This window comes from Salvelinus alpinus, chromosome 9 (genome assembly GCF_045679555.1).
Source record: "Salvelinus alpinus chromosome 9, SLU_Salpinus.1, whole genome shotgun sequence".
NCBI lineage: Eukaryota > Metazoa > Chordata > Actinopteri > Salmoniformes > Salmonidae > Salvelinus > Salvelinus alpinus.
Window position 1 is genome coordinate 87,399,508 of NC_092094.1, and position 13,764 is coordinate 87,413,271.

A 13,764-nucleotide genomic window follows, 5' to 3' on the forward strand; every position below is an offset into this window, starting at 1 on the left:
TGGTTTGGGCTAGAACTCTTTGTTCCAGTGTAAGGCCATCTTAACGCTACAGCATACAATGCCATTCTGTATTATTCTTTGGTTACAACTTTGTGGCAACAGTTTGGGGAAGGCCCTTTCCTGTTTCAGCATGACAATTCCCCTGTGCACAAAGTGAGGTCCATACAGAATTGGTTTGTCCTGATCGATGTGGAAGAACTTGACTGGCCTGCACAGACCCCTGACCTCAACCCAATAGAAACACCTTTGGGATAAATTGGAATGGCACACAAATGGCTCCGACAGACATGGCAGCTCTGCTTCTAGGTCCTAAGCAACTTCAGTATTTAGTTTTCTTGTTATTTCTTACATTATTAGCCCAAAACTTTTTTTGTGTTAATACATACCGCCGAAAATAACTTTTGGATATCAGAGCGGCGGTAACTCAACAGCATTACAAACAGAAATACAACCTTCCTTTAATTGCTTCCTTTGTTCTTAACCCCCAGGGCAATTCAACTTTTCCCAGAGGCTGCTCCAAGACGCCGCCGGCAGAGGTATTCTGAGTGGACTTCTTGTCCGACTCAGGAGGCGTGCACACCATCCACCGCTTCCGAGTATATTGCTCGCTAATGTTCAGTCCCTGGAAAATAAAGTTTGAGTTGACTGCGAGTATCTCCTTCCAGAGAGACATCAAGGGATGTAATACACTGGGTGTATTACGGAATCATGGCTCTCTCCAGATATACTGTCCCCGTCCATACAGCCAGCTGGGTTCTCAGTACATCGCGCAGACAGGAATAAAGAACTTCCCGGGAAGAAGGCGCGCATGTTTCAAGATTAACTACTTATGGTGTGACTGGTAAAGTACAGGAACTTGAGTCCTTTTGTTCACCTGACGTAGAATACCTCGCAATCAAATGCCAACCGTATTACCGTCCAAGAGATCTCTTCGGTTATAGTCACAGCCGTGTATATTCCCCATCAAGCAGATACCACGATGGCCCTCAAGGAACTAAACTGGACGTTGTGCAAACTGGAAACCACATCCTGGGTCCGCATTTACTGTAGCTGGGTATTTTAACAAAACAAATGCTCTTAGCAAAATGCATTGCCTGTTGCACTGCCTCTTCAAAAACTCTCAACTATTGTTTCTCCCTTCCAAGATGGCTACAAGGCCCTCCCTTTGGAAAATCAGATCACAACTATATTCTGCTCTTACCTTCCTGTAAGCAGAAACTGAAACAGGAAGTAGCCGTGCTAAGGTCTATTCAATGCTGGTCTGACCAATCACAATCCATGCTTCAAGATTTTGATCATGCGGACTGGGATTTGTTCTGGGTTGCCTCTGACAATAACAATGACATATACATGTAACAGAGTTAATCAGGAAGTGTATAGGGGATGTTCCCACTGTGACCTATTAACCTACAAAAAATGTGGATAGATGGCAGCATTCACGCAAAACTGAAAGCGCGAACCACCTCAGTTAACAACGGCAAGGTGACTGGGAATATGGTTGAATACAAACAGTGTAGTTATTCCCTCCGTAAGGCAATCAAACAGGCAAAACGTCAGTACAGAGACGAAGTGGAGTCTCAATTCAATGGCTCAGACACAACGTATGTGGCAGGGTCTACATACAATCACGGGTTACAAAGGGAAAACCATCCACATCAAGGACACTGTCGTCTTGCTCCCCAACAAGCTAAACACCTTCTTCGCCCGCTTTGAGGATAACACATTGCCAGTGATGCGGCCTGCTACCAAGGACTGTGGGCTCTCGTTCTCCGTGGCCGACGTGAGTAAGACATTTTAAGCGTGTTAACCCTCGCAAGACTGTCGGCCCAGACGGCATCCGTAGCCCCTGTTCACTTACTGATGAACCAGCTGGCTGGAGTGTTTATGGACATATTCAATATCTCCCTATTCCAGTCTGCTGTCCCCACATGCTTCAATATGTATGTTCCTGTACCCAAGAAGGCAAAGGTAACTGAACTAAATTACTATTGCCATGTGTCATCAGGAAGTGCTAAGAGAGACTAGTCAAGGATCATATCACCTCCACCTTACCTGACACCCTAGGCCCACTTAAATTTGCATACCGCCCCAATAGATCCACAGACGATGCAATCGAACTGCACACTGCCCTATCCCATCTCGACAAGAGGAATACCTAATGTAAGAATGTTGTTCATTGACTGTAGCTCAGCTTTTAACACCGTAGGACCCTCCAAGCTCATCATTAAGCTCGGGGCCCTGGGTCTGATCCCAACCCTGGGCAACTGCGTCCTAGACTTCCTGACAGGTCGCCCCAAGGTATTGAATGTAGGAAACAACCCCTCCACTATGCTGATACTCAACACTGGGGCCCCACAAAAGTGTGTGCTCAGCCCCCTCCTATACTCCCTGTTCACCCATGACTGCGTGGCCACGCACACCTCCAACTCAGTCATCAAATTTGCAGACACAACAGTAGTAGGCCTGATTACCAACAATGACAAGACAGCCTACAGGGAGGAGGTAAGGTTTTGGCAGAGTGGTGCCAGGATAATAACCTCTCCCTCAATGTCAACAAAATGAAGGAGCTTATCTTGGACTTCAGGAGAAAGCAGAGGGAGTACGCCCTCATCCACATTGACAGGACTGCAGTGGAGAAGGTGAAGAGCTTCAAGTTTCTCGGCGTACACATCACTGACAAACTGAAATGGTCCACTCACACCGACAGTGTGGTGAAGGCGCAACAGCTCCTCTTCAACCGCCGGAGGCTGAAGAAATTCACCTTGTCTCCTAAGACCCTCACACACTTTTACAAGCAATTTGCTACACCCGCAATAAAATGTTCTAAATATGTGTATGTGACCAATATATTTTTTATTGAAAATGCACAAAATGAGAGCACCCTGTCAGGCTGTATAACCGCCTGGTACGGCAACTGCACTGCCTGCAGCGCAGGGTTCTACAGAGGGTGTTGCGCCAAACGTATCACCGGGGACAAACTCCCTGCCCTCCAGGACACCTACAGCACCTGATGTCACAGGAAGGCAAGGAGATCGTCAAGGACATCAACCACTTGAGCAAAGGCTTGTTCACCCTGCTGTCACCCAGAAGGTGAGGTCATTACATGTGCATCAAAGCTGGGACTAAGAAGCTGTTTTAGAAGCTGTTTTAGTCTCTATCTCAAGGCCAACATGCTGTTAAAAAGCCATCCCTAGCCGGCTTCCACCAGGTTACTCAACACTGCACCCTAGAGGCTGCTGCCATATGTATATAGACATGGAATCGCTGGTCACTTTAATAATGTTAACATACTGTTTTAATTATTTCATATGTATATACTGTATTCTACTGTATTTTGGTCAATTCCACTCCGACATTGCTCGTCCTAATATTTCTTATTTTCATTCTTTTAGATTTTTGTTTTGTTGTAAATTGTTAGCTCCACTGTTAGAGCTAGGAACACAAGCATTTTGCTACACCCGCAATAACATCTGCTGAATATGTAATGTGACAATATTTGATTTGAATGCCAACTGCAAGCCTAATCGCCCAACATCAGTGCCCGACCTGACAGAATGACACCGGAGGAGATGGCTGCCATTTTACAGGCTCCTAAACAATTGTGCCACTTTGTGTTTTTTCACTTTGTTTGCATTACACCACATCAGTCACCGGCTTCATCAATAAGTACATCGATTTCGTTGTCCCCACAGTCACCGTACGTACATACCCTGACCAGAAGCCATGGTTTACAGGCAACATCTGCACTGAGCTAAAGGGTAGAGCTGCCGCTTTCAAGGAGCGGGACTCTTACCCGGATGCTTATTAGAAATTCCGCTATGCCCTCAGACAAACCATCAAACAGGCAAAGTGTAAATACAGGACTAAGATTGAATCCTACTACACCGGCTCCGACGCTTGTCGGATGTGGCAGGGCTTACAAACTATTACGGACAACAATGAGCCTACCAGATGAGCTGGTAGGCATGTGTCACTTACCAGGTGGTAAGGGTAGGCAACACATCTGCCACGCTCATCCTCAACGAGGGGGCCCTCATAGGTGCGTGCTTAGTCTCCTCCTGTACTCCCTGTTCACCCATGGCTGCGTGGCCAAGCACGACTCCAACGCCATCATTAAGTTTGCCGACGACACAATGGTGGTAGGCCTGATCACCGACACCAGTGGGACAGCCTTTAGGGAGGTGGTCAGAGACCTCGCAGTATGGTGCCAGGACAACAACCTCTCCCTTAACGTGATCAAGACGGAGATAATCGTGGACTATAGGAAAAGGAGGGCCGAGCACTCCCCCATTCTCATCGACGGGGCTGTAGTGGAGCAGGTTGAGATCTTCAAGTTCCTTGGTGTCCACATCACCGACATGGTCCAAACACACCAAGAAAGTTGTGAAGAGGGCACGACAATGCCTATTCCCCCTCAGGATCCTAGAAAGATTTGGCATGGGTCCTCAGATCCTTATTGTTCTCCAGCTGCACCATCGAAAACATCCAGACTGGTTGCATCACCGCCTGGTATGGCAACTGCTTGGCCTCCGACCGCAAGGTGCTACAGAGGGTAGTGGGTACAACTCTGTACATAACTGGGGCCAAGCTTCCTGCGATCCAGGACCTCTATACCAGGCAGTGTCAGAGGAAGGTTGTAAAAATTGTCAAAGACTCCAGCCACCCTAGTCATAGACTGTTCTCTCTGCTACCGCACGGCAAGTGGTACCGGAGCGCCAAGTCAAGGTCCAAAAGGCTTCTTAACAGCTTCCATCCTCAAGCCATAGAACTGCTGAACATGTAATCAAATCTACCCAGACTATTTACGTTGCCCCTCCCCCCTTTTTTTACGCTGCTGCTAATCACTGTTTTATCTATGCATAGTTACTTTACCCCCACCTACATGTACATATTACCTCGACTAACCTGTACCCCCGCACATTGACTCGGTACCCACCCTGGATATAGCCTCATTATTGTTATTTTATTGTTGCTATGTTTTACTTTATTTAGTAAATATTATTTTTTTAACCAACAATGCAGTTTTAAGAAAAATAGGAGTTAAGGGCTTGTAAGTAAGCATTTCACGGTAATATCTACACCTGTTGTATTCGCCGCATATGACAATTTTTGAGGGTATTTTGCTCTTGTGGCTGAGTGGAAGCAAATCCCCTCAGCAATGCTCTAACATCTAGTGGAAAGCCTTCACAGAAGAGTGGATTCTGTTATAGCAGCTAAGGGGGTACCAACTCCATATTAATGCCCGTGATTTTGGAATGAAATGTTCGACGGGTAGGTACATACATACATTTGGGCAAGTAGTGGGTAAAATTGTATGTAAACATTAGTGACCAGTGTTCAATGACTATCTACATAGGGCAGCAGTCTCTAAAGAGCAGGGTTGAGTACCGGGTGGTAGCTGGCTAGTAACAGTGACAAGAATTCAGGGCAAGGTACTGGGCGGAGGCTGGCTAGTGGTGACTATTTAAGTCTGATGGCCTGAGATATAAACTGTTTTTCAGTGTCTCCATCCTAGCTTTGATGCACCTGTACTGTCTCTGCCTTCTAGATGGTAGATGGGTGAAGAGGCTGTGGCTCGGCTCGGGAGGCTGAGGTCCTTCATGATCTTCTTGGCCTTCCTGTGACACCAGGTGCTGTGGATTTCCTGGGGGGCAGGAAGTGGTGTGCCCCTGTGGGATGCGTTGTGCTGACTGCACTACCCTCTGGAGAGCACTGCAGTTGCGGAGTGTGCTTGTGTGTGTTTTTGTGTATATTATGGATCCCCATTAGCTGCTGCCAATGCCATAAGGTGTATTTTTATCTGTTTTTTTTAATGTAATTCTACTGCTGGCATGAGTTATGTGGAATAGAGTTCCATGTAGTCATGGCTCTATCTAGTACTGTGTGCCTCCCATAGTCTGTTCTGGACTGTGAAGAGACCTCTAGTGGCATGTCTTGAGGGGTGTGCATGTGTGTGGTTCCGGGCTCTCTCTCCTCCCTGGAGGGATTACTTTTTCCTGTGGGATTACATGCTCTGTTAATTGCTTCCTTTTAAAGGGAAAGTCTACTCAAACTATGTTTTTGGTATTTTTTTAATTAATCCACCCAAAAATGTTTTGCATGTCAGGAGTCAAGTTTTGCACTTTCAAGAAGGAAAGTGTCACCGGCCATATCATCATGATGATGCAAAGATGCTGGATGGATGGAGGAAGACCATCACTGGCTGGACTGGCGCACAAATTACATGAATCAACCAGGAACGGGACTGGGGCTGGTCTAATAGCAGGCATTGTACTAGACTTGGCTAACCACACGCTCATCCTGACGGTCTCCGTTATCTGTGCTGCTTTAACTTCTTACGGCTGAGATCCCGTTAACCTTTTCTCAATATAGGGGGTGCTGTTTCAACATTAGCATTTATCGTCTCCAAATTAAACTGCCTCATACTCAATTCTTGCTCGTACAATATGCATATTATAGTTATTATTGGATAGAAAACACTCTCTAGTTTCTATAGCCGTTTGAATTATGTCTCTGAGTGAAACAGAACTCATTCTACAGCACTTTTCCTGATATGGAGTGAGATTTCAGACATTTTGGCCTCTGGTCCCAGGTCAGTTTTAAAGTCCCTGTAAATCCTATGAGGATACAAACACTGCCCATGCCTTCCTCTAGATGTCAGTAAGAGGTGACAATTTGAATGGAGTCCATTGCGCAATCAGGGCCAGTATAAAACGCGAAAGACCGGATGTACCGTTCTTTTCCTGCTGCGCCTCACGCAAGATGGACGTCGGACTCTCTCTCTTTCCAAGCGTTGGTTTAGCCACTTATATATCGCCGGTCATGTTTTTACTCGTTATAGGTGTTAAAAACATCATAAGGTAGTTAATTTAAACCGTTTTATAGCAATTTATATCCGTTTAGTGCGATTTTGAGGCATTGCTTTGTGATGCACATTGAAGCGCCGGGCACGTTTCGGGGTCCCGGTCGAACGTTAGTGGGCATTTCGACGGACAAGAGGACAGCTTTCGACCAAAAGAAGATTAGACCCAAGAAAGGATACATTGCCCAAGATACTGATGGAAGAACAGCTCACAGTAAGAACTATTTATGATGATAAATCGCTGTTCTGTTGAAAAATTTTAAACGCATATGTCGCCATTTTGTTATGTGTAGCTTCGCTTGGCGGACCCGGTATTGCACAGTAAGGATAATTTTACAAATGTAAGTCAGCGATTGCATTAAGAACTAATTTGTCTTTCGATTCCTGTCAACCCTGTATTTTTTAGTCAAGTTTATGATTAGCTATCGATTAGACTAGATCACTCTCAAATATAGCGCCCGACATTTTCAGGGCAGTTTTGCTAGTATTCTCATTGTATAACCACGTTTTTTTGTGGCTAAATATGCACATTTTCGAACAAACTCTATATGTATTTTGTAATATGATGTTACAGGAGTGTCATCAGAAGAATTCTGAGAAGGTTAGTGAAAAAATTAATATATTTTGGTGATCATAACGTTATCGCTCCCCTTGCCTTTGATTCATGCTGGGGTAACGTTTGCACATGTGGTATGCTAATATAACGATTTATTGTGTTTTCGCTGTAAAACGCTTAGAAAATCTGAAATATTGTCTGAATTCACAAGATCTGTGTCTTTCCATTGCTATGCTCTGAGCGTTGATGGTTTATCATGCAGAGGCCACAGAGAAGCCATATTTAAACATTTCGTATCATTTCACGCCATGCTGTTCTTATATCCTGAACGAAAATATAAACGCAACATAAGTGTTGGTTTTATGAGCTGAAATAAGAGCTCAAATGTTTCTCTTTTTTGCAAATTTGTTTACATCCCTGTTAGTGAGTGTTTCTCCTTTGTCAAGATAATCCATCCACCTTACAAGTGAGGCATATCAAGAAGCTGATTAGACTGCAGGATCATTGCACAGGTGCACCTTGTTCTGGGGACAATAAAAGGCCACTCTAAAATGTGAAGTTTTGTTACACAACACAATGCCACAGATGTTTAAAGTTTTGAGAGAGCGTGCAATTGGCATGCTGATTGCAGGAATGTCCACCACAGCTCTTACCAGAGAATTTAATGTTAATTTATTTTCCATAAGCCGCGTCCAACGTCTTATTCGAGAATTTGTCAGTACTTCCAAACGTCCTCACAATTGCAGACCACGTGTAACCACGCCAGCCCAGGGACCTCCACATCCGGCTTCTTCACCTGCGGGATTGTCTGAGACCAGCCACCCGGGCAGCTGATGAAACAGAGGAGTATTTCTGCTTGTAATAAAGCCCTTTTTGGGGGGGGAAATGAATTCTCATTGGCTGGGCCTGGCTCCCCATTGGGTGGGCCTATGCCCTCAGACCCAGCCATGGCTGCGCCCCTGCCTAGTCATGTGAAATCCATAGATTAGGGTCTAATGAATTTATTTCAATTGATTTCCTTATATGAACTGTAACTCAGTAAAGTTAGTTGTGTTTATTTTTGTTCGGTATGACTAATTATTTACCGGTTTCTCGCAGTTATTTATCCTGGGAAAGGGGACTGGTTTTGGGCGGTAAATCTCAGTAACCGTGTTTTTGCCATTCAACCTTAGTGTGTGTGTGTGTGTGTGTGTGTGTGTACACTAACTGTTGGTTAAACAGGCTGTAGGTCTGTGCAGGTTGGAGCCTCCTCATCCTCAGTGCTCGCTCTCAACTTCTGATTTAACTGCAGATAGAGATCGAGACAATCACATTGTCAACAGTACGATGGTCGTAATCTACAATGACCAGTTCGTGTACTAGAATGACCTGGCTGTGATCTAGAATGTTCTGGTCATGTTCTAGAATTACCTTGTCGTGTTCTAGAATGACCTGGTTGTGCTCTGGTCTTACCTGGTTAACCCAAAAGAGGGTGTTATTCCATGGAGCCCCGCCCCCCCCATCTGCTCCGCCTCCGCTGCCATCTTCACCTTGCCAACAGTCTCCATGGCAGCCAGTGACATCAGCGTGTCAATCAGGACCAAGTGGACCTTCTCCAGATCATTCAGACCGAGTGAAGCAGACCATGAGCCAATCATGAGAGAGCAAAGGATCAATGATAGGAGTAATGTTAGGGTTATAAGAATGCGCGCACACACTAACGCACAGTCCTGATGGGCGTGTGGCTGAGGTCTTCCTCTATGATGGCCACATCTTGGTCCCTGGGCTCTAGGCCCCTCTTGGTAAGGAGCTGCAGCATGGCGGAGTTGGTGTGTTTCCTGAGTTAATTAAGCAATTAACATCCCATCGTGTTTAAGGTCATGTAAAAATGCCCAGTTGCCCATTATTTTGGATACCGTGTCTAGAAGAGATCTCTTGACTTTGAAAGAGGGGTCTTGAAAGGACCATAGGGGCTTTAAAGGTGTGTGTGTGAGTCACCAGTTAAACCCAATTGAACACATGGGAGATTCTGGAGCGTTTTCCACCACCATCAACAAAACACCAAATTATGGAATTTCCCGTTTGAAGAATGGTGTCACATCCCTCCAATAGAGTTCCAGACACTCTTAGAATCTATGCCAAGGCACATTGAAGCTGTTCTGGTGGCTCGGGGTGGCCCAACACCCTATTAAGACACTGTTGGTTTTGCCTTTATTTTGGTTGTTACCTGTATTGCCCTGTGTAATGCCATGTTGACAGATGCTTGGCTGAGAAGACCGTAGATAGTTTAGTGTAGATACTTAGTCTTAGGGATGGCCTGTGATGAGGTCACTTTTATCCACTTTTTATACCACCTGTTTAAACTGCAGGCACTGACTGACTATATAGATATACCCTAAGTACAAGTACATATAGCCTAGATTTAAGATCTTGTGCAAACTGGTTTCTGATGGAAGCAATTTCATGTCTGGATCAGGTTCCTCTGATTTCTACTGTATGTATGGTCTTTGCGCTTCTACCTATACTACGCTGGTAACAGTGAGAGCAACATCCACAGTAATCTGACTACAGTGACATGCTGCAGTAATGAGGGACCTGTAGGTTCGTGTGGCGTGTGGTCCGTTGCCTCTATAGCAGCTCATCTCTTACGTAATCATGGAAGACTGAGTTAGTTGGATTGGTTCATCTGGGTGTATATATAAAAAATTAACAATTGAAGGTCCTTTAAAATTCACAGCTTTTCCTTTCCTCATTCACTCTCCATCTCTACTCCAATGTTGTCCTCCCCCTCTCCACCAGAAGTCTCCCTATACTAGTAGGCCTCTACTGACCGTTTCTCGTTCTCTCCCTATGTGTGTAGACGTGCCGGCGCCGGAGCAGCCGGAGCTGTTCCTGAAGAAGCTGCAACAGTGCTGTACTGTTTTTGACTTCATGGACACGCTGTCTGACCTAAAGATGAAAGAGTACAAGCGCTCCACGCTCAACGAACTGGTGGACTATGTCACCGTCAGCAGGGGCTACCTGACAGAACAGGCCTACCCGGAGGTTGTCAAAATGGTGAGGCCACAACACATTGTGCCTTAAAGTAAACTAACTCCTAGCCACGCTACAATTTTAGTTTGTAAAATCCTGGAGGGTTTCTGGTTCTTACAGACTACTCAGCTTCAGAGTAGTCTGTAAGAACACGAGTACCCATCTCCTAGTTTACCATTTATTTTGAAAAGGGATGTAATTGGATATGATGGTTGCTAGCCTAGGATTCTGGGAGTAAACAATAAGGAATAGATGTCAGTTCAACATAAAATATATACAAAGGATAACTACACTGAAGAAAAATAAGCGCAACATGCAACACTTTCCAAAATTTTACTGAGTTACAGTTCATAAGGAAATCAGTCAGTTGACTCTTCTAAGGGAAGATGGTGCCGACAGAGAGGGTCACCTCGCTTCTAGTCCTTAGGAAACTATGCAGTATGTATTATTTCTTAAATTGTTAGCCCAGATAATCTTAAGTGTTATTACATACAGCCGGGAAGAACTATTGGATATCAGAGCGACGTCAACTTACCAGGAATACAACTTTCCCGAAACGGATCCTTTGTTCAAACCACCCAAAGCATTCTAACTGATTCCAGAGGCTGACCCAAAACAACGTCGCCTCAGAATAGGTAGACTGAGCGGCCTTCTGGTCAGACTTCGGAGGCGCGCACACCACCCACCGCTTCCGAGTATATTACTTGCTAATGTCCAGTCTCTAGATTACAAGGTAGATGAAATTAGGGCACGGGTTGCTTTCCAGAAAGACATCCGGGATTGTAACATACTCTGTTTCACAGAAACATGGCTCTCTGGGGACATGCTGTCGGAGTCTGTACAGCCACCGGGATACTTTGTGTGTCGCGCTGACAGGAGTAAACATTTCTCCGGGAAGAAGGAGGGCGGGGTTGTATGTTTCATGATTAACGACTCATGGTGTAATTGTAACATACAGGAACTCAAGTCCTTTTGTTCACCTGACCTAGAATTCCTTACGATCAAATGCCGACCGCATTATCTCCCAAGACAATTCTCGTCGGTTATTGTCACAACCGTGTATATCCCCCCTCAAGCCGATACCACGACGGCCCTCAAGGAACTCCACTGGACTCTATGGAAACTGGAAACCATATACCCTGAGGTTGCATTTATTGTAGCTGTGTATTTTAACAAAGAAAATTTGAGAACAAGGCTACCTAAATTCTATCAGCATATTGATTGTAGTACCCAGGCTGGCAAAACACGATCAATGCTACTCTAACTTCCGCGATGCATACAAGGCCCTCCCCCTCCCTCCGTTCAGCAAATCTGACCATGACTCCATTTTGCTTCTCCCCTCCTATAGGCAGAAACTCAAAAACATGATGCACCATTCAACGCTGGTCTGACCAATCGGAATCCACGCTTCAAGATTGTTTTGATCACGCGGACTGGGATATGTTCCCGGGTAGCCTCAGAGAATAATAGATTTTTACGCTGATTCGGTGAGTGAGTTTAAGGAAGTGCATCAGAGATGTTGTACCCACTATGACTATTAAAATTACCCTAACCAGAAACCATGGACAGATGGTGGCATTGGCAAAACTGAAAGCGCAAACCACCGCATTTAACCATGGAAAGACGACCGGGAATATGGCCGAATACAAACAATGTAGTTATTCATTCCGCAAGGCAATCAAACAAGTGAAATGTCATTATAGGGACAAAGTGGAGTCGCAATTCAACGGCTCAGACACTTATGTGGCAGGGTCTACAGACAATCACGGACTACAAAAAGAAAATCAGTCACGTCACGGACACCGCCATGCTTCCAGACAAACTAAACACCTTTGCCCGCTATGAGGATAACACAGTGCCACCGAAGCGGCCCGCTACCAAGGACTGTGGGCTCTCCTCCTTCATGGCCGACGTGAGTAAGATATTTAAACATGTTAACTCTCGCAAGGCTGCCTGCACAGACGGCATCCCTAGCTGTGTCCTCAGAGCATGCGCAGACCAGCTGGCTGGTGTGTTTATGGACATTCAATCTCTCCCTATCCCAGTCTGCTGTCCCCACATGCTTCAAGATGGCCACCATTTTTGTTCCTGTACCCAAGAAGGCAAAGGTAAAGGTAACTGAACTGAATGACTATTGCCCGGTAGCACTGACTACAGCATTGACTACAGCTCACACCTTACCTGCCACCCTAGACCCACTACCATTTGCATACCGCCCCAATAGGTCCACAGACGATGCAATCGCCATCACACTGCACACTGCCCTATCCCATCTGGACAAGAGGAATACCTATGTAGGAATGCTGTTCATTGACTACAGCTCAGCATTCAACACCATAGTACCCTCCAAGCTCATCATTAAGGTGGAGGCCCTGGGTCTCAACCCCGCCCTGTGCGATTCGGTCCTGGACTTCCTGACAGGCCGCCCCCAGGTGGTGAAGGTAGGAAACAACATCTCCACTTCGCTGACCCTCAACACTGGGGCCCCACAAGGGTGCATGCTCAGTTCCCTCCTGTACTCCCTGTTCACCCATGACTGCGTGGCCATGCACGCCTCCAACTCAATCATCAAGTTTGCAGACAACACAGTAATAGGCTTGATCACCAACAACGATAAGGCAGACTGTAGGGAGGAGGTGAGGTCACTCAGAGTGTGGTGTCAGGAAAACAACCTCACTCAACGTCAACAAAACAAAGGAGATGATCGTGGACTTCAGAAAACAGCAGAGGGAGCACCACCCCATCCACATCGACGGGACAGCAGTGGAAAGTTAAGTTCCTCAACGTACACATCACGGACAAAGTGTAATAGTCCACCCACACATACAGTGTGGTGAAGGTGCAACAGCGCCTCTTCAACCTCAGGAGGCTGAAGAAATTTGGCTTGGCACCCAAAACCCTCACTAACTTTTACAGATGCACAATTGAGAGCTTCCTGTCCGGCTGTATCACCGCCTGGTACGGCAACTGCACCGCCCACAATCGTATTGCTCTCCAGAGGGTGGTGCGGTCTGCACAACGCACCACCGGGGGCAAACTACCTGCCCTCCAGGACACCTATAGCACCTGAAGGCCATAAAGATCATCAAGGACAACAACCACCTGAGCCACTGCCTATTCACCCCGCTATCATCCAGAAGGCGAGGTCAGTACAGGTGCATCAAAGAGACTGAGAAACAGCTTCTATCTCAAGGCCATCAGACTGTTAAACAGCCATCACTAATACAGAGAGGCTGCTTCCTACATAGACTTGAAATGATTAGCCACTCTAACAAATGGATCACTAGTTACTTCATTAATGCCACTTTAATTATGTTTATGTATCTTGCATTAC

General features: G+C 45.8%; 1 protein-coding gene across 14 annotated transcripts in view; it reads left to right on the top strand.

The window, feature by feature from the left end:
* LOC139530924 (serine/threonine-protein phosphatase 2A 56 kDa regulatory subunit epsilon isoform-like) overlaps positions 1–13,764 on the top strand; it is a 172,008-nt gene that overhangs the window by 141,509 nt on the left and 16,735 nt on the right. For 10 of the 14 annotated variants that reach the window (XR_011666151.1, XR_011666152.1, XM_071327735.1 and 7 more), the window contains one exon: positions 10,258–10,454. The exons of 1 other annotated variant lie outside the window; for it this stretch is intronic. Coding sequence is in view for 9 of the 13 variants with exons in the window: in XM_071327735.1 (XP_071183836.1) it covers positions 10,258–10,454 (197 nt within the window). In the remaining 4 variants the exon portion in view is untranslated. Of the gene's footprint in view, positions 1–488; positions 5,543–10,257; positions 10,455–13,764 lie in introns of those variants that run through there. 3 more of the 14 variants (XR_011666153.1, XR_011666154.1, XM_071327732.1) reach the window with 3 other exon arrangements.